Source organism: Eretmochelys imbricata, chromosome 28 (assembly GCF_965152235.1).
Source record: "Eretmochelys imbricata isolate rEreImb1 chromosome 28, rEreImb1.hap1, whole genome shotgun sequence".
NCBI lineage: Eukaryota > Metazoa > Chordata > Testudines > Cheloniidae > Eretmochelys > Eretmochelys imbricata.
In genome coordinates, this window is record NC_135599.1 from 7,171,745 (window position 1) to 7,193,708 (window position 21,964).

At 46.4% G+C, this 21,964-nt stretch overlaps 1 protein-coding gene across 1 annotated transcript in view; it reads right to left on the reverse strand.

Annotated features, from left to right (window-relative positions):
- Positions 1–500: 500 nt before the first annotated feature.
- LOC144258249 (uncharacterized) overlaps positions 501–21,964 on the reverse strand; it is a 63,689-nt gene continuing 42,225 nt past the window's right edge. The window contains 1 exon segment of the mRNA XM_077806666.1: positions 501–1,771. Coding sequence (XP_077662792.1) covers positions 501–1,771 — 1,271 coding nt within the window.

Genomic DNA, 21,964 nt, shown 5'->3' on the forward strand with positions numbered 1-21,964 from the left:
TGCAGTGGGAGGAAGCGTATAAATGTGATGCTCCAGATTGGCTTTGACTAGGAGATGGAGGCTGGGTCAGGTCATAAGGAAATGAACTTGATAACCCTAGATATGGTCTATGTCATTACTGTAAGAATAGTTGGGCTTTTACATCAGGATAGCTAATGAGAGCTACCTAACTCCACAGAAAATCCTACTGGGGATGAAGCCCGGGTAGATTTTATGTTGATATAGCTAGACCCGTATCTCCCACACCTTGAGCTGACTGACATTCCTGGCAGGAGGGCCACACATTCCCCTGAGTCATAGGACTATGGAGTTTTACAGAAAGGCCCATGAGATTCACCCCAAAGAAGGGCAAGCTGTAAAAAACAAAAATGGGAAACCACATGGGGTGCTGAGGGACCATGGTGAAGCAAATGGTGCAGGCAGCCTTAACGGTCTTGATGTCAGAATTAGGAAAAAGTATTAAAGGGGAAAAAATCATTTGTGAGCCCTGGATATGGTTTTTATGGTTTATCATTTCCCTTGTGGAATTTCTGATGCCTAGCAAGTTGTGAGCTCTCAGTAAAGCATTTCCCGCACTCGCTGCATTCATAGGGTCTCTCCCCACTGTGGATTCTCTGATGTCTAAGGGCTGAGTGCCAAGTGAAGGTTTTCCCACACTCGCTGCATTCGTAGGGCCTCTCCCCGGTGTGGATTCTCCCATGATTCATAAGGTGTGAGCGTTGAGAGAAGGTTTTCCCGCACTCAGTGCACTGATGGTGTTTCTCTCTTGTGTGGACGCGCTGATGTTTGGTAAGGGTTGAGTGCTCAGTGAAGCTTTTCCCACACTCACTGCATTCGTGGCAGCGTCCGCCAGCGTGGATTCTCTGATGTGTAATAAGGTGTGAACTCTCGGTGAAGCTTTTCCCGCACTGACCACATTCATAGGGCCGCTCCCCAGTGTGGATTCTCTGATGTTTAGTAAGGCTAGAGTGATCAGTGAACCTTTTCCCGCACTCACGGCATCCATAGGGTCTCTCTCCCGTGTGGATTCTCTGATGTTTAGTAAGGTACGAGCTCTGGCTGAACCGCTTCCCGCACTCACAGCATTCGTAGGGCTTCTCTCCCGTGTGGATTCGCTGATGTGTGATAAGGTGTGAGCTCTCAGTAAAGCTTTTCCTACACTCACAGCATTCATAGGGCCTTTCCCCTGCATGGATTTTCTGGTGTCTAATATGAGCTGAGCGCTGAGCAAAGGTTTCCCCACACTCACGGCATTCATAGGGTCTCTCCCCTGTGTGGATACTCTGATGTGTAGTAAGGGCTGAGCGCCAAGTAAAGGTTTTCCCACACTCACGGCATTCATAGGGTCTCTCCCCTGTGTGGATTCTTTGATGTGTAATAAGGTCTGAGCTCCGAGTATAGCTTTTCCCACACTCGCTGCATTCATAGGGTCTCTCCCCAGTGTGGATCCTCTGATGTTTAGTAAGGGCTGAGCGCTGAGCGAAGGTTTTCCCACACACAGAGCATACGTAGGGCCGCTCCCCTGTGTGGATCCTCTGATGTGTAATAAGGTCTGAGTTCCGAGTGAAGCTTTTCCTGCACTCACAGCATTCGTAGGGTCTCTCCCGAGTGTGGATTCTCTCATGTCTAATGAGGTGAGAACTCTGAGTGAAGGTTTTCCCGCACTCACTGCATTCATAGGGTCTCTCTCCCGTATGGATTCTCTTATGATTACTAAGGCCTGAGCGTCCTCGGAAGTTTTTCCCACACTCAGTGCATGTGTTTTTTCCCTCTTCTGTGAGGTTTGTGTGCTGTCCTGTGGTTCCCCTGAGGTCTTTGTGAGTTGCCTGACAAGTAATGGATTTACCGTCTTTCTCCCCTGGCTGGCTCTCTGGCCTGTGCTGACTCTCATACAGTTTTCCTTCCTCAAGACGTCTGGACACATTCCCTTTGGATCTCTGCAATAACATCCTGTGTGGTTCCCCTTGCTCAGCATCCATCTGCTGAAGATTCTGACCCTCCTTCTCACTCACCATCTCATCACCTGCTGGGATAGACAGAGAAACCACAAACAGGAATGGAAAATGGGAGAGATGTGCTGGAGAGATGGGGAAGAATCAGGAACTGAATTACCTAAACTTTTTTCCCCATAAGGGAGAGAAAAGGGGAGAAATTTTGTTTCCACATCCTATTCAAACACTCAGGATGACAGCAGGTCAGGGAAGAAGCTAGGTGTCAGTCACGATAGGTAGGAAGTCATGAGCAATATCTGCCCTGAGGGTATGACACATGCTGGGGAAAATCCTGAATTCAGAGAGTTCACAAGGTCTTTGTAGGGAATCCCAGCTCTTTCCTTCAGGCACTGACAGTTTTTGAGTTGGTTTAATGATGCCTCACCTGTGCAGGCACCTCTCAGGATCCCTTGTTCCTCTGAGTCCTGGATTTCTGAGACCCACAGCTCTTCCCCTTTTTCCAGCTGGGAGATCACATCAGGTTTGGAAACTGGAAACCCTGCTCAGGGGAACAAAACAAGGGACATCAGTTGAATACATGGGACGCTTGTCAGAAAAAAGTGTTCTATTATTTTAACCCCAGCCAGTAACCAGAGCCAGCTCCTAAGTTGCTCAAAGGTGCTGGACACTCTGCTTTTGGTGGATTTAACCATCCCCATCGCTCCTGTGAACACACAGAGCCAGACACTCATCATCAAAGAGGCTCCTAAAACACAGAGATTCCAAGTCCCAGACAGTGAAGATTCCGGACAGTAGGGAAGTCCCTCTAGAAATGCTTCTTTCTGACAGAGAGAAGACCAGAGACTAGGAGATCTGGAAGAGGTGAGTATTGGCTGGTGGGGTTCAGCACAGTAAGGAAGAAGAGGGAGCCCAGAGGTCCCATAATGCAGTAAGTCAGCGGTATTATATGTCAGGAAAGCCCGTTTTGAAGAAATAGGGACTCTAGTAAGTCAGGAGAAATGGAAGGGAGTATATAAATATCCCCCAGTGTGTGGATAACTCTAGTGAATTAAATACTATAATTTAGGTGCAACAGACTCTGATTCCTCTGGGAAAGGAGAATGTGAAAAAGAAGAATCAGGCCATGTGACTTCAGGAGGGACCGACTCAAAGATCCCAGGAACCTGCAGGGAAAACAGATTGTGGTTGCTACAGAAAGAGAGTGGGTGAAGTGAGACCCTTTCAGTCCCCAGAAGTTTCTCTACCAACCGATGACATCACTAGAAAGCACATGTTTGTGGCAGGGATGGAGCATATTGTCAGTGCAAGGAACGTAAGATTTCAGCAAAGGTGCCTGGGCCACAGGGCATAGGGAAAAGATATGAGGGCGGAGGAAGCGGGGAAGTCACCGAGCCACAGAGAGAGAAGAAGAGTGAAAATAATAACATTTGAAAGAAGTATGTCAAATAAAGTGAAACTGGACTATCATAAGGAGAGAGTGCAGACTCCATATTGGGGTGGCCAATCTTCCTGACCCTCTGAGTTGCATATGACAACCTTCAGCATCTCAAGAACTGGGGCGCACCTTCTGGGGCTCAGGGCTTCAGCCTTGCTCTTGCTGAATCCCTGAAACCCAGCAGGCACGCCCCATGGGGCTGGAGCCCCCCTCCTTGCTGGGCAGAAGCCAGAGGTAAAGCATGGGGGGGGGGGGGGCTCCCCAGTTTTTTACAAGGGTTTCCTGGCCCTGCTTGGTTACATGGTGCCACCAGGCCCCCTCCCTACATGGCCGCTACTGGAGCCGGCAAGCTGGGAGTTGTGGCCATGGGGAGAGGCAGCAGCAAACAGCTGGGAGCTGCAGGGAGAGCTGCTGCTTTTGCTGCTGCTGCTTCTCTGCATAGAGCTAAAGCTGTGGCCCCTCCCTGCGGCTCCCAGCTGTTTGCTGCTCCCTCTCCACACTGAGCTAACACCTGGGAGCCGCAGAGAGGAGCCGCTGAGGGTAAGGAGGAAGCATACTTGGGGGTGTGTGACTCAAGCTGTTGGTGGGCAGCAAATATTTAAATTGTGACCCCACCCCCCCAGTCTCAGCAGATACCAGTTGTCTCTGGCAGAATCCAGATTCTGTGTTTATGGTGTGGGATTCCCTGATGGTGAACAGGGGACTGGAAATGGGAGTTTGAGAGGGGGAAGAAGGAGATCCCCCCCCTGCTGAACGAACAAGATGCGAGTACTAATCTTGGGGTGAGTGAGTTTGTTTGTCTGTCTGTTTGTGTATTTCTTTCTCTTTCAGGTTATTTCAGTTACTGGGTCAGTTGGGATTGTGTGTCCCAGGACTGTTTGAGCCTTTGTTCCCTAAATCATCCTTGATCATCTTTGATCAGCCTCAATCAGCCTTGTGATCACCCTCCTGCTGTGTGATTAACAAAGGTGTAAACTGACCTAGGAGAGAAGACCTTAAAAGCCAGAGGCTAAGTGATGAAGGGGAGCTAGTGAAGAGGGGACTGCAAACAGGGGAGTTTGAGAGGGATTTTGTGGGAGGGAGATGTAATATAATCACAAGGGTTTCCCACTCACAGAAAGCCAGGTTGGGGTGTTATCTAGGGTTATCAGAACCCCCAATAGGGGTGATTTAACTATTTCACTCCAGGCGGTGTAAGGAATAAGTCAACAGGAACTCAGCAATTCTGTCTGATCAAGGAGTAATGTAAGTAAGCATGTTTTCGTCTAACATTGCAGTTTATTAGATTTAAGCACAGACAGACATAAGCAATAGATTTAGAACATCCCAGGTATTTACCTATATTCTGATATGGTGTGGCTCATCAATGACAGGTCAGTACTGGCCAAACGCCTCCCTGCTGGGGAGTAAAGCTATCAGGAAAATGTCTCTCCCAGCATAGCTCCCAAGGACTGCTCCCAAATACACTCTATTATCTGAACTTTTTATAACTAACTTCTACAAAACATATAGGTCATAATGACCCCTACTAAATCATCCCTTTTCCTAACTTTCAATAAACTTTTACTATCAGAGGCATCTAGACTCAAGCCTGTCCATCCACATAGTTTCTTTCACTCTCTGTTATTTATGTTTTCTTCCCTTCCTCCCATACTGATTAGCAAAACTGCCAGTAGTTATGACCTTGCGTCTGAAAGCCTGTCTCCAAATTAACCCTTAACTATGTGGTGTTCTATTTCATTAATTCATAGTGGCTGAGTGCATATAATATGGATGCAATTAGCTTAATCGCATTCTGGGGGTATAGACACCCCCGAAATCTAGGGCAACAGGGGGACCATCCAGTGTGAAAGGTACCTGCTGGTGGAATCTCTCAGGAAGCAGGTGGGAGAGCTACAGGAGGAGGTGGGTAGGCTGAGGAGCATACGTGCCCACAAGGAATTCCTTGAGAGTATTCATAGGGAGACATTCAAGGCTGAGGAAGCTATCCAGCTACAGAGAACTGCTGTCTCACCATCGGGGGAGGAGGGCATGGCTCTGTCACAGGGAGGACACTGGCTGCTGGTTACTTCTGGCAGGAGGCAGTGCTCCACCCCTACTCCCAACCCACCCACCATGGTGTTGGAAAACCGATATGCTGCCCTGGCATTGAGTGATGAGGAATCGCCCCCCAAAAGGTGGTGGAGGAGAAGCCATGTTTCCCCAAGGCTGGGAGGATCGCAGTCACCACTCCCAGGAGGAAACATAGGGTAGTGGTGGTTGGAGACCTGAGGGGGACAGAGGCACCCATCTGTCAGCCTGACATGGCATCCCGGGAGGTATGCTGCCTGCCAGGGGCCCGTATCCAAGATGTTATGGGGGGATTGTCGAGGATCATCCAGCCCTCTGACTACTACCTCATGCTACTTATCCATGTGGGCACTAATGATACTGCAAGGTAAGACCCTCAGCAGATCAGAAAGTGACTACAGGGCTCTGGGAGTACAGGTGAAAGAGTTGGGCATGCACATGGTGTTCTCTTCGACCCTTTCAGGCAAGGGTAGGGGCCTAGGCAGAGACAGCTGCATCCTGGAGGTAAATGCCTGGCTGCGAGGATGGTGTCGCCAGGAGGGTTTCAGCTTCCTTGCCCATGGGATGCTGTTCCAGGAAGAAGGACTGCAAAGCAGAGATGGGGTCCACCTATCGAAGAAGGGGAAGAGCACATTTGCTAACCTAGTGAGAAGGGCTTTAAACTAGGTTTGAAGGCGGCAGGTGACCAAAGCCCACAGGTAAGTCAAAAACATGGAGATCTGGGAGAAGGGTCGGAATCTGTGGAGAGAATGGGCTGTTATAGCAGAAATAAGGGAGAGACAAGACAGAACTGGGCTGGTGGGGGATCAAATCAATATCTTAGATGTCTGTATACTAATGTGAGAAGTATGGGGAATAAGCAGGAAGAACCCAAAATGCTGGTAAATAAACACAACTATGACATAGTTTGCATCACAGATTGCTGGGATAATACACGTGGAATATTAGCATAGAAGGGTACAGCTTGCTCAGGAAGGACAGGCAGGGGGAAAGGGAGGAAGTGTTGCTTTATATATTAAGAATGTCTACACTTGAACTGAGGTTGAGATGGAAATAGGAGACAGACTTGTTGAAAGTTTCTTGGTACGGCTAAAAGGGGTAAAAACGAGGGTGATGTCATGGCAGGGGTCTACTACAGACCACCTAACCGGGAAGAAGAGATGGATGAAGCTTTTTTAAACAACTAACAAAATCATCCAAAGCACAGGACTTGGTGGTAATGGGGGACTTCAGCTCCCCAGACATCTGTTGGGAAAACAACACAGCAGGGCACAGATTACCCAATAAGTTCTTGGAATGTATTGGAGACAATTTTTTATTTCAGAAGGTGGAGAAAGCTACTAGGGGAGAAGCTGTTCTAGATTTGATTTTGACAAATAAGGAGGAACTGGTTGAGAATTTGGAAGTGGAAGGCAGCTTGGGTGAATGTGATCATGAAATGGTAGCGTTCATGATTCTAAGGAATGGTAGGAAGGAGAACAGCAAAATAAAGACAATGGATTTCAAGAAGGCAGACTTTAGCAAACTCAGATAGCTGGTAGGTAAGATCCCATGGGAAGCAAGTCTAAGGGGAAAAACAATTGAAGACAGTTGGCAGTTTTTCAAAGAGACATTATTAAGAGCACAAGAGCAAACTATCCCACTGTGTAGGAGAGATAGGAAATGTGGCAAGAGACCACCCTGGCTTAACGAAAAGATCTTCAATGATCTAAAAATAAGAGTCCTACAAAAAGTGGAAACTAGGTCAAATTACAAAGGTTGAATAAAAACATATAACACAAGTTTGTAGGGACACAATTAGAAAGGCCAAAGCACAAAATGAGATCAAACTAGCTAGAGACATAAATGGTAATAAGAAAACATTCTACAAATACATTAGAAGCAAGAGGAAGACCAAGGACAGGGTAGGCCCGTTACTCAATGGAGGGTTGGGGGGGGGGCGGCGATAATAACAGAAAATGTGGAAACGGCAAAGGTACTAATGACTTCTAAAAATGACTTCTTTTTTCAGTTTTCACCAAGAAGGCTGGTGTTGATTGGACGTCTAACATAGTGAATGCCAGTGAAAATGAGGTAGGATCAGAGGCTAAATTTGGCAAAGAACAAGTTAAAAATTATTTAGACAAGTTAGATGTCTCCAAGTCACCAGGGCCTGATTAAATGCATCCTAGAACACTCAAGTTGCTGACTGAGGAGATATCTGAGCCATTAGCGATTATCTCTGAAAAGTCATGGAAGGTGGGAGAGATTCCAGAAGACTGAAAAAGGGCAAATATAGTGCCAATCTATAAAAAGTGAAATAAGGACAACCCAGAGAATTACAGCTTAACTTCTATACCCGGAAAGATAATGGAGCAAATAATTAAGCAATCAATTTGCAAACATCTAGAAGATGACAAGGTGATAAGTAACAGTTGGCATGGATTTGTCAAGAACAAATTGTGTCAAACCAACCTGATAGTTAGCTTTCTTTCACAGGGTAACAAGCCTTGTGGTTGGGGGGAAGAGGTAGATGTGGTATATTTTGAATTTAGTAAAGCTTTTGATACTGTCTCACATGACCTTCTCGTAAACAAACTAGGGAAATGCAACCTAGATGGAGCTACTATAAGCTGGGTGCAAAACTGGTTGGAAAACCATTCCCAGAGAATGGTTATTGGTGATTCACAGTCATGCTAGAAAGGCATAATGAGTGGGGTCCCACAGGGATTGATTCTGGGTCCGGTTCTGTTCAATATCTTCATCAATGATTTCAATAATGGCATAGAGAGTACACTTATAAAGTTTGTGGACAATACCAAGCTGGGAGGGGTTGCAAGTGCTTTGGAGGATAGGATTAAAATTCAAAATGATCCAGACAAACTGGAGAAATGATCCGAAGTAAATAGGATGAAATTCAATACAGACAAATGCAAAGTACTCCATTTAGGAAGGAACAATTAGTTGCACTCCTACAAAATGGGAAACGACTGCCTAAGAAGGAGTACTGCGGAAAGGGATCTGGGGGTCATAGTGGATCACAAGCTAAATATGAGTTGAAAGTGTAACACTGTTACAAAAAACCTGAACATCTTTCTGGGATGTATTAGCAGGAGTATTGTAAGCAAGACACGAGAAATAATTCTTCCTCTTTATGCTGCTCTGATTAATCCTTGACTGGAGTATTGTGTCTAGTTCTGGGTGCCATATTTCAGGAAAGATGTGGCCAAATTGGAGATAGTCCAGAGAAGAGCAACAAAAATGATTAAAGGTCTAGAAAACATGAGCTATGAGGGAAGATTGAAAAAATTGGGTTTGTTTAGTCTGGAGAAGAGAAGACTGAGAGGGGCCAGGATAACAGTTTTCAAGTACATAAAAGGTTGTTACAAGGAGGAGGGAGAAGAATTGTTCTTCTTAACTTCTGAGGATAGGACAAGAAGCAAGGGGCTTAAATTGCAGCAAGGGAGGTTTAGGTTGGACATTTGGAAACTTCCTAACTGTCAGGGTGGTTAAGCACTGGAATAAATCACCGAGGGAGGTTGTAGAATCTCCATCATTGGGAATTTTAAGAGCAGGCTGGACAAACACCTGTCAGGGATGGTCTAGATAATACTTAGTCCTGCCACGAGTGCAGGGGACTGGACTAGATGACCTCTCGAGGTCCCTTCCAGTCCAATGATTCCATAATGCTATGGAACCATAGTCCCAAAATCTCCCCTATGTCACACTGACCCCCTCCACACATTTCCCAGGTGTTCCTTGGCCCAATTTCTCCACCCCAACCCCCCCATGACAAAGTTGGAGCTGCTCTGTAATGCTGATGAATTCTGTATGTTGACCTGGATATTGGGATATTTACTGTGTGAATAATTTGATTAGTTTAATGGTGGGGGGGAAGGCCTGTAAGAAAACGAGCAGAAAGGGAAGGTGAATGGCTCATGACGAGTCACACCTTGGCAGTCCCTTTCTAAGAAACAATGCCCGAACTATTTGCTTTGAATATTCTACCTCCTTTCTCCAGCCAACTTACAGAACTGGGTTTCATGAGCTGCGCCAGGCCTGGGACCCAAAAAATCAAAAGGCCTGGAGCAGTTGAAACAGGGACTCCCTCTATAGAGGAGGCTGGCTGCTCAGATAATTATTTGGAGAAGTGAGACAGAAACTCAGGGACCCTGCTGGGGTGTCTGAAGAAGCGAGACCTGCCTATCTGATGACTGGGGATGACAGGCTTTTAGGTAAGACAGGCATGTGTGAAAACAGTTAGTTTAAAATCCTTTTTGCTCTTATGCTTTTTTCCTGTGCAAAATAAACATGACTGTGGTTTGAAGAAACTTGTTTTGTCACTGTGCACCCCTGATCCCAGACTCTCAAAGGTGTTTGCACTCAACCTGAGTTGCTGGGTAAGCACAGAGGATATGCCAGTTATTGTCACCCAGGGCTCTGGCTGGGAGCAGGAGTATTCCAGAAATGCAAGAGGCCTGACAGCTTCGTGGGGGTGGGCACTCTGTCACCTGGAAGGGAACAGAGGTGTAGCTATGATACCCGGTCCCCTTCTTCTCACCAATCTCAGCCCTCCCCACCTCCTGTGACCCAAGGAGTACCCATTCCTTGTGTTCTTTCCTTCCCCACAGTTGTCAGTTGGCTGGTGGGTGGGCGTGTTCTTTCTTTGTGCTGTTTAGCTTTGCACAGAGAATTGGTTCAGCAAACCTCGATAGTACTAACCAGTGTTGTTAAGTGCTAAAGGCTAAAATGTCATTGCCTTAGTAATGGTGTTCAGGGTGCCCCCTGCTTCTGTCCTTAAAATGTTAATGTAATTAGTAAATAGTGCAGCATGTTAATTCAGCAAACCTCAATGTTACTTATAAAAAAGACAGACACAAGCAGGGTTCAGTGACAAAGGCACTCAGCCAGGTTTATTGCCCGCCAGGCACATTCCTAGTGCCCTGGCATCGTGGTTACGCAATGTGGCTAATCATACAGTATTTCATCAGCTGCAAATCTGAACAGGAATCCAAGGAGCCTGTCCTGCTGTGTGCCATGGAAAGAAACAATTTCAGATTACTTTTGGCATTCATGGAGCAGCTGCACATGGTGGACCTTTGCTACTGCGCTCAGGAAACAAGCATTGAGTGGTGGGATCATACTTTTATACAGGTCTAGGATGAGGAGCAGTGGCTGAAAAACTTTTGGATGCACAAAGCCAACTTCCTGGAACTGTGAGCACCGCTCACCTCTGCCCTGTGCTGCAAGGACACCAAAATGAGAGCTGTTCTCTCGGTGGAGAAGCACGTGGCAATTGCTGTGTGGAAGCTGGCTCCAGCTACTACAGGTTGGTCATGAATCAGTTTGGAGTTAGGAAGTTGACCGTGGGGGTCATGTTTACACAAGTGTGCAAGGCCATTCATCACATCCTGCTATGAAGGACTGTGACTCTGGGAAATGTGCATGAAATAGTGGATGGCTTTGAAGGAGTGGGATTCCTTAACTGTTCTGGGGTGGCAGATGGCATGCATATCCCAATTTTGGCCCCAGACCATCTTGCAATGGAGCACATCAACAGAAAGGGCTACTTCTGTGTGGTATTGTAAGGTGCTTGTGGATCACGGGGGTTGTTTCACTTATATCAAAGCAGGGTGGTCAGGGGAGGTGCATGACACCTGCATCTTCAAGAACACTAGCTTCTATAGCAAACTGCAAGCAGGGACTTTCTTTCCAGATCAGAAGATCCCAATGTGGGATGTTGAAATGCCCGTAGTACTCATGGGAGATTCCATGGCTCATGAAGCCTTACAGTGGAGACGTTGACAGCAGCAAGGAACGCTTCAGCAACTGGCTGAGCAGATGCAGAATGACTGTTGAATGTATGTTTGGCAGTTTAAAGGCTCGCTGGCCCTGCCTTTATGGCAGGTTAGATCTCAGTGAGGAAAATATGCCCATGGTCATAGCAGCCTGCTGTACTTTTCATAATATTTATGAAACTAAAGGGGAAAAGTTTTCCTGGGGTGGAGTGTGGAGTCAGATCTCCTGGCACCAGATTTTGAGCCGCCAGATACTGGGGCAATTAGAGGGACACAATAGGGGGGCTATTCGAATCAGGGAGGCTTTGAAGCAACATTTTGACAGTGAGCCACAGTAATGTGTCTTTCTGCAATGCATTCAGCCAGGCTTTGTTTACTTGCTGCCTGGAATGACCCTTGTCATGATTGTTTCCTGAGTGTGATCTGTAGTCTGCATATGTGCCCTTTCCCACTGTGTATGAATTCCTGCAGCAACCACCATATGTAGAAAGAAAATGAGTCTTTATTTTTCTCCTATGAGTACATTTATATTAAACAGCAATAACCAATACACAGAATTCAATGTCTTGCGAGGCACAGAAAGCTGAGGAATAGCCTCTTAATGGAGGCGCTCATAGCTGTGTGTGAGTCCAGCTGTAGTTAAGGAACCTGTCCGAAGGCTGGAGTGCAAGGGGTACTGCAACAGGCAGGGCACATGCAAGAAATGTGAGGGTGGAGTTTGGGGAGGGTCTGGCACACAGTTAGCTCAGTTAGGGACTTCAGCATCTCTGTTTGGTCCTCCATCAGTTTATCATCCACTCCTGGCCCTCTGAAATATGCTCCTGGCCCTGCTTCCTCTCCTGGCTATGTATCTTCAATTTTTCATTAATTGACTCTCGCCATGCCCTGTGAGCGTGATCTGTGGCGTCAGAGACATTTGGAGCACCTCTCTAAACATGTCCTCCTTCCTCCGCCTGGGTGGCCTCCTTACCTGATGCAAGCGCTTGGCTGGCGTGTAAGGGGTTCCCCTCAAGGCCACATCTACAGAAAAACAAGAAGCAATCAATAGAGGCAGTACTGTGAGTGCACTCACAGCATTGAATCATAATAATTAAGTACACCTCTTTCTCACTCTCCCTTGGCAAGCACTAAGAGTGTCCTAAACATGGGGAGTTTGGCCCATGGGGGTGGTGGGGAGATCCAAGGTGGGGCAAAATGTCTAGGTGGCTTTCAAAATGTCTAGGTTGGAAGGGAACCACTGCAAGCAACTAGGGACACTATTGTAAATTCTGCCAGTTTTCTACAAGCAGGGGGTCATTGAAGCCGATCCCTCATTCCCAATAGTAAACAAGGATGCAAGGGTGCATCTCCTGCTTACCTGTGGCTTCAGACCAGGTCCCTCTGCTGCTTGCCTGTGTGCTGATTTGATCCTTGCACAAGTGATTGCCGATTGTTGTGGGAAAATTTCCTATAGCAGGGTAAGAAACAAAGCTGCTCTGCCAAGGAACCTTCAGCAGAGAATTGGCGAGTACCTCCAGGAAAGTTTCCTAGCTATCCCTCTGGAGGATTCCCGTGAAATCTTGGTGTGCATTAACACACTTTCTCACTGGGCCTCCTGTGACACACTGTACCTCAAAGTAGCACCCTGTAACCCCCCTATTCATCATTCATATATGGCTGTGATATATCAAACGAAGCATGCCATTTAAGAAAGCATATGAAAGGTCATGATCTGCTGAAGCTCATTGTTTTGTCAAAATATGTATATTGTTAGTGTGCATGAAGTTATGAGATCCTGTTCTATGGTTTTAATGAAATATGTTGTGGGTTTGGGAGTCGCCCACTGCTAGTTGTCCAGTGACAACGAAGGAGGTAACCACACCCAGGCGGGCACTGAATGACCACAGGGAAGCCATAAACAAGGGATTTAAAATTATGTAAGAGAGTTGCACAAGTACCACACAATCTGGATTGCTCAACTCTATGACTCAGTTGCACAAGGCCACACCAGTGGGACTGCTCAGGCCTTGCTGAGTCACAGAGTTTCCAGGACATGTTAGTATTTTCCAGGCACATGGACTGAGGGTATAAAATAAGGGACAGTGGCATCATGCAATTACCTTTCTCCTCCCCCACCTACACTGACGGAAACAAGAACACTGGGAAAACAAGACCTGAACTGAGGAGCCTGGTCCCAGGCTGAAGAGGAAAATCAGCCTGTGTATTAAGGATTGTAACCTGCCTGCAACATCCAGTGAGGTGAGAAAAACTGCTTGATCCAAATACAGCTTAGTCTAATGAGATTTACAATTTAGATTGCATACTTACTTTTTATTTTATTTGGTAACTATTTCTGAGCTTTATGACTACAACTTATAATCACTTAAAAATCTAGCTTTCTGTAGTTAATAAACCTATTCTAATATTTTATCCTTACCAGTGAGTTTGTCTAAAGTGCTTGGGAAATTTGCTTAGCTTACAAAGGCTGGTGCATCACCACTTCATCAAAGGAAAGTGGACAACTAATGAGTAAGTTTGCACTGTTAAAGAGAAGGTCTCAAGCAGTGTAAGATAATATTTTTCTGGGATTCAAGGTTAGGGGCTTGGGAGCCTTTATGCAGCTTAGCTGGGTGTGCCTCTGTTTGTTGGTGGCTGAGTGAAAACACCACTTTGAGGGGTTCACTGTTTGTCACTGGCCAAGTATTGTGAGAGCCAGCCCAGGCTGGAGATTTAAGGGGGCACAGCAGTCCCACAGTTCCAGGTTGTACCCTGGGGGTCTTGTCACACCCCCACAGCGTAGCTGCATAGGGAAATGGGAAGCAGACACAAACACTGCAAGTCTTGTACATTTCTACACCTTAACCAACTTCTACCATAAAATGAAACCAAGGACAGCCGTATGTGAAACGGAGCAGTATCAAATCAAAAAGAGCACTTACCAGAGCTCCTTTCTGCACTGAGCACCAGAGACAGAGTGCTGGGACTGGCTTGAATCCTCCAGGGTTGAGAAGAGGTCCTGACTTGCCTTCATTGTATTGGATGACCCTGCCCCACCTCATCCTCTAATTCCATTTTGTCCTCAGGGTTAAGTGTGCTGGCTGCTGTCTCCAGCCCCCCTGAAGTATCCATGGGGATCTTGGTGCTGGAGGTGGGGTCACCCCCGAAGACAGCATACAGCTCCTTGTAGAAGCACCAGAGGTCCAGCACCAGGTGGTTTGACTCCCTTGCCTTCTTGTACACCTGCCTCAGCTCCTCGAAGTTTATATGTCCTGTTCTGTAGCCCTTTTCCAACATGCCATGAGAAATCTTCCCATAGCTATTGAAGTTCCTATGGCTGGAAGGAGCTGGGACCGCACAGCCTGCTCTCCCCACAGACCCAGCAGATCCAACATCTCCGATGTACTCCAAGCAGGAGCACGTTTGCTGAGCGGAGCCACCGTGGTCAGCTGGGAAGATGCAATGTGAGCTCTCCACGCCAAGCAAACAGGAAGCGGAATTTCAAAATTTCCCAGTACTTTAAAGGGGGAGGGGTGAACGTCTGCGTACCTGGCTGCAGGGCAGCCAAGATCGAATTGCTGAGCAGAGTGGTCAGGATGGGCATTGTGACGCACCTCCTGGAGGCCGTGTACAGTGACATAACCAAGCACAGTGTCTACACTGACACGTTGTCAACCTAACTTTGCCACCAAAAGCTCTATGCCTCTTATCATGGTGGCTTTAGTTTGTCAGCAAAGCAGAAGAGTTAAACTCTTCTGGGGGAGGTTTAGGTTGGATATTAGGAAAAACTTCTTCACTAGGAGGGTGGTGAAACACTGGAATGCGTTACCTAGGGAGGTGGTAGAATCTCCTTCCTTAGAAATTTTTAAGGTCAGGCTTGACAAAGCCCTGGCTGGGATGATTTAATTGGGGATTGGTCCTGCTTTGAGCAGGGGGTTGGACTAGATGACCTCCTGAGGTCCCTTCCAACCCTGATCTTCTATGATTCTATGAACTGGCAAGTGGAGCATTGTAGTGTGTACACCACGACTGTTTTATTGATGAAAGCTGACTTTTGTCAACAAAACTCTGTTGTGTAGACAAGGCCTAAGTGGATGTACATATATGATCATGAGCAAATTGCAACTATTCATTAAAAAGAAAAATAAAGCAGTACTAAACATTGAGAGTAACTTCACGACAACATGAAATCCATTTATACAATTGGCTACTGCTACTCTGTATACATTTCAGATCCTTCATCTGATGAAAAACTGGGAATTCTACAACAGTACTCTGGAAAACAAATTGTGAAACACAAGGGAATGGACACAGTTGTGGGCCAATCATTCTAAACTTATTCAATGTCAATTTTTCATTATTATGTCTTAATGATGTGTTATTATGATGTGATTTCTAATTAAAAGTCTTATTAGTCTGCAGAAACCTATTTGAGGCATAAAGACATCAGTACTGTGGAAAGAACAAGAGACCCTAACTATATATAGAAAAAAAATAGCAATTCTTTTTGATGCAAGAGTCAGACAATAATTTTGTTATGTATGCCTAGTGAGGCCAGAGTACATAGGAAGATAACATATAATGCCCAGAAACAATTAAGTTCAGCAATGACCCTTAATTATAAGTATAGACACTTAGTACACGGACTATTTTCTGTAACTGTAAGAAATCTAACTCCTTGAGAGGCAGTAGCTAGGTTGACAGATGAATATTTCCATCGACCTAGCAGTGCCTATACCAGGCATAGGTTGGCTTAGCTATGTCTCTCAGGGATGTGATTTTTTTCACACCCCTCAGTAACATAGCTAGGTCAACCTATGTTTCAGGTGTGGACCAGGCCTTAGCCCTAATCCTCCAGACACCTTCCCCTTCCTTACACAGCCTCAGCCCTCCCCACCTATTGGCGTCTTTTTTTCCTCTCCCACTGCTCCCTGTTCTCCCTTTGTTCCCAAACGGCACCTTATACATTCTCCTATCGACAGGTGGACACATCTGACCACCACACAATCCATGCATGACATAGTACATCTATTTACTAGACTTTATTTACAATTGCCTCTTAAAATGAGGAAAAGGTAGGAAAGTTATCATTCAGTTTTCATAAATCCAGAAAGGGTAAATTATATAAAATTTTAAAATGATATATTTTTTTCAAAATGGACCGACAGCACACAAAAAAAATCACATATCCAAAAATGATACCAGGGCAGGACATAAGGCAAAAAAAAAAAGGGGGGTATGGAAACCTGTCAAAAATTATATGATGAGAAAACATATAAAAGTGAGCCCACACAGTTATTAATAACTGATGGGACAGGAGTTCTTACCCAGCGAAGTCATATTCTCATAGGTCTCCTGCATGATGTCTGTGTAGAGGGCTCTCTGAGGAGGGTCCAGCACAGCCCACTCTTCCTTGGTGAAATGTACAGCTACTTCCTCGAAGGTCACCGGCCCCTGAAAGAGAATAATTCCCCAGTCAGTACCTGCTGCCCCAGTGATAACCGCACTATTTATGGGAGAGCAGGGCCAGTAAAATGGAAGCTCTTGGAGTGGCATGGTAGCAGAGTCCCACCCCCACCATTTTCAGAGCAGCTAGGAGGCATCAGGGTAAGGTGAGAAAGAGAGCCCCTCATCCCCCCCAGAGGACAGAGGGAGGCATGGTCTTCACATTTATTACACAGCTACTAGCCAGAGATTGATATAGTAGATGGAGCCCCCAACTCCCTCAAAATAAAGAAACAATATATAACAAATAAAGGAATGGGGAAGTCGACAGTAAAGAATATAAGTCAGAAGCTTGGAATTATAGAAAATTGAAAAGGGAAGCTAAGGGACACAAGGAGAAATCTAGGGCCAGCAGAGTTAAGGATGATATAAAGAAGATTTTTTTTAAATTGTACTAGAACAAAACAAATCCTAACAATGGTATTGGTACATTACTAAATGGAACTGGTAGAAGTATCAGTAATAATGCAGAAGAGGCAAAAGTTTTCAATAAATAGTTCTGTTCTGTATTTGGGGGAAAAAATAAAGGATTGTCAGGAATCAGGGCCTGCAAACAGAGTCAGTCTGAAAGCAGGGCCTACAGCAGAACCAGTTTCTGTACAACCTAATGAGTGCAGCTCGCTTGTAATAGATTGCCTAATTGGCTATAGCGTGTGATTGATTGGAAGAGTCAGCAGACCAGCTCTTATGTCCAGCAGCAACAGCAGTCCAGCAACTGCTCAAAGCATTCACCAATGGCTGTGGCAACTCCTGCACCTGCTTGTTCCCAGTTCGGCTCCAGCCTTGGACCCAGGCTTGCCCCACTCCAGAGAACCAAGTTCTGACTCCTGACGCCAGCCATGACCCTTGGCTCTGGCACTTGGCCTCTGATCCTGGGTCCCAAGTCCTGGCTACCGATGGCTGCTCCAACCAGTAGACTTGACTGCCTACATTAGCTTCTGCTAGCCATGGCTCCCCATCACTACTGTCTTCCCCAAGCCCATCCAAGTTGATTAGGTCTGGTCTTCCCTCTGAACTGGAGAAGAACTGATACTGTGCACCAGACCTCTGCCTATACTGCGTGGGACCAGGATACTTTGCATCAAGCTGCCCCACCGAGGTCTGATCTACACCCACGTTGGGAAATGCCAAGCCCCAGCCCCAACAGGGAAGTCTGGGCTTGGCTGGGTCCTTCCCCTCTCCCCACAGCCCACACCAATACTTGTCTGCCTGTATCCTGGTGGTGGCCAATCAGTGCTCTCTGTCTCTGGCATGTTGCGATGCCCGACCCCAACTGGGAAGCGCTGTTGGACTTGGTCAATTTTATGGACTTTATGGACATGGAATTATCCCATATTAGACCCCCCGCAAGCCTCCCAGTGCAAGGATTCCCCAAACTAGTCGAGTCCATACCTGGGTCCCTCTTTTCATCACACCAGATGGCTCCCTTTGAGCAACTACTTTTTGAAGCAAACAAGAAACCTTCTAGTTTGGGCTTATTCATGCACCACATTTACCAGTTGTCCTTGGCTCATTGCCCGTGACCTGCACAGCTGCTGGCTGTAAGGTGTGATACCCTTTGACTCCCTGCCTTGCCTACAATCCTGTTTCTCAAGGTCGAACCCAAGACCAGAAACTTTCTGCAGCTTATGCAGCCCTGTAGAGAATTCAGAGACACAAAGAGAAGATTCATAGGTGACCTTGGTAAAGCCTATAAAAACTTAAGAACGGCCATACTGGGTCAAAACAAAGGTCCATCTAGCCCAGTATCCTGTCCTCTGACAGTGACCAATGCCAGGTGCCCCAGAAGGAACTAATAAAACAGGTAATCATCCCCTGTTGCCCACTCCCAGCTTCTGGCAAACAAAAGCAAGGGATACCATCTCTGCCCATCCTGGCTAATAGAAATTGATGGACCTATCCTCCATGAATTTATCTAGTACTTTTTAAAACCCAGTTATAGTCTTGGCCTTCAGCATCCTCTGGCAAAGAGTTCCACAAGGTTGACTGTGCACTGTGTGAAGACCCACAACCTCCTCAATTGTGCCATATCAACTCTATCCCGATGCATTTCAGAAAAAGAGACCCAACACCCGACCACTTCATCTACCTTCAGCCAGAAGTAGAGTTTCCCTTCACATGCATTTACTCCCTCTCTGAACCCAAATTACAAGCACTCCAGAACCATCTTGAGGAAAGCTGGCAGAAGGAATTCATTCACATGCCCTGTGGGGGCACCATTCTTCTTTGTGGTGCAGAAAGATGGCTTCCTCGGGCCTTCTGTGGACTCCTGAGAGTTGCACAAGATTGCAGCCTGAAAACTCTATCCCTTACTGCTTATTAATGAGCTGTTCAAGACTCTGCTCTGCCAGGGTCTTCACAAAGTTGGACCTCCTTGGAGTTTATAACCTGGTGAGGATCCGAGAAGGAGATTAATGGGAGACCTTCTTCTGTACCCGGTATGGCCACTTCAAGTATTTGGTCATGCTTTTGGGTTGTGCAATGCCCTGGGAACCTCCCATCATTTAATAAATTACATCTTTAGGGACATGCTGGCCCAGATTACCATCTTTTAGCTGAACATCTTCATTTGCTCCAAAAGTCAGGACCAACACAATGATCACGTGTTCGGTCTTGGAGAGTCTACACTTAAACCAACCACCTCTACTCAAAGCTTGAGAAATGCAAGTTTAATAAAGACATAGGGAAATTCCTGAGATAGACGGTCACACCTGAGGGACTCACCATGGACCCACCTAAGACTGGCAGTATCTGACTGGGCTGCACCCAAGGATGTACAAGGGTGCAACAATTCTTGGTGTTTGTCAGTTTCTACAGGCAATTTATTAAAAGATTCTCTAGCCTGGTTTCACCCAGAAAAAGGGAGCCCAATTTTGCCTAGTCCACAGAGAATCAGTCAGCCCTTGATTGACTGACGAGTGCATCAGTTATCCTGATTCATTCAGATCCCACTAAACCATTTACCAAGGACAATGCCTCAAACTTTGCCATTGGTGCAGTATTATCTCAACATGCAGCCCCACCCCCCCCGACAACCAAATCCACTTTGTGCTTCTTAATCTTGGAAGCTAACTGCCACAGAGAACAATTACAATATTTGGGGAAGGAGATACCATCTTAAAAGGTGGCTTTCAAGGAGCAGTGCTACCTCCTAGCAGGAACCCAATTCCTAGTCCAAGTCCTGATGATCAATAAGAACTTGGAATACCTAGGGACTGCTACATGAATTTGAAGAAGAGGGACCAGCAGATCCCACTTTGATTCTCACTTAAATTTTGTTGTAACCTCTCACCCGGGAATGAGAAATGGGAAGGCAGATGTCCTGCCTGAAAAGTTGAGTCTCTTGCACTTGAGGAAGAGCACTCTATCACCGTGCTGAAGGTATCCAGCTCTGTCAACAGGACTATTGTCAGCTGTGTGATGTCTTCCATCCACTACCTGATCCCCAATGACCCATTCCCGACCCAGACCCTGAATGATGCAGGTACCCAACCCAACATGAATCAGAGTTTCAACTACAGAATGGCTTCCCCTATTGCCTGGCTAGGTGGAAGGATAGACTAAGTGGGCCTTGGGAAACCTGGCTAAAGCAGAGGCAGGAGTCCCAGCTGGAAATGGGGGTGTGGGATCTGCAGCTTGGGCTACATAACCAGGGTAGCATGCGACCCTCCAGTAAGCTCCTGCCTGGGATCTATGTACGCAGCCGCACAAGGCAGGAGAGAGCAGGTATTAACTTCTTACATGCTCATGGCTTCTTCGGTGCCAGCTAATGGGCGTGGACAGGAATGGGAGAGTGAGCTGGAAATGTTGGAGGGAGGGGTAGGGGAGAAAGATAGAGGTGCACCAGTCTCCTCTTGTATATGGAGAGTTATGTAACCACAGTGCATCGGGTGCTCCTATGCCTGCTCCTAGCCTTACTCCAGCCTTGAACCTGCCTTGTTCCCAGTTTTGCTCCTCTCCTACTTCCCAACTCCCGCTCTGACCCTCCTGATTCCTGACTTTGGCTCTGACCACTGACTCCACTTCCTGGCTCCCAAATCCTGCTCCAACCACTAGGACTGACACCCCCCCCCCAGCCTGGTCATGACATGATGTCATAAAGCTGTCAAGATTTTGGGCCACAGGGCATGCCTGAAATGTCTCTCACTAGTCCCGTTAGCAAATAGACACTGCAAGCATTTCAAAACACCAACATTATCCCCAGTGCACTGTAACAAATGTAGGGACAATGGGAGAAACAGTTAAGAATCACATGGCCACTTTTCAGAGGAGCAGCCGTGTTAGTCTGTATCCGCAAAAAGAAAAGGAGGACTCGTGGCACCTTAGAGACTAACCAATTTATTTGAGCATGAGCTTTCGTGAGCTACAGCTCACTTCATCGGACGCATGCCGTGGAAAATACAGTGGGGAGATTTATATACATAGAGAACAGGAAACAATGGGTGTTACCATACACACTGTAAGGAGAGTGATCGGGTAAGGTGAGCTATTACCAGCAGGAGAGCAGGAGGGAAAAAACCTTTTGTAGTGATAATCAAGGTGGGCCATTTTCAGCAGTTGACAAGAATGTGTGAGGAACTGGGGGGGGAGGGGGATAAACATGGGGAAATAGTTTTACTTTGTGTAATGACCCATCCACTCCCAGTCTTTATTCAAGCCTAAGTTAATTGTATCCAGTTTGCAAATTAATTCCAATTCAGCAGTCTCTCGTTGGAGTCTGTTTTTGAAGTTTTTTTGTTGAAGAATTGCCACTTTTAAAGGTCTGTACTCGAGTGACCAGAGAGATTGAAGTGTTCTCCGACTGGTTTATGAATGTTATAATTCTTGACATCTGATTTGTGTCCATTTATTCTTTTACGTAGAGACTGTCCAGTTTGACCAATGTACATGGCAGAGGGGCATTGCTGGCACATGATGGCATAAATCACATTGGTGGATGTGCAGGTGAACGAGCCTCTGATAGTGTGGCTGATGTGATTAGGCCCTATGATGGTGTCCCCTGAATAGATATGTGGGCACATTTGGCAACGGGCTTGGTTGCAAGGATAGGTTCCTGGGTTAGTGGTTCTGTTGTGTGGTATGTGGTTGCCGGTGAGTATTCGCTTCAGGTTGGGGGGCTGGCTGTAGGCAAGGACTGGCCTGTCTCCCAAGATCTGTGAGAGTGTTGGGTCATCCTTCAGGATAGGTTGTAGATCCTTAATAATGCGTTGGAGGGGTTTTAGTTGGGGGCTGAAGGTGACGGCTAGTGG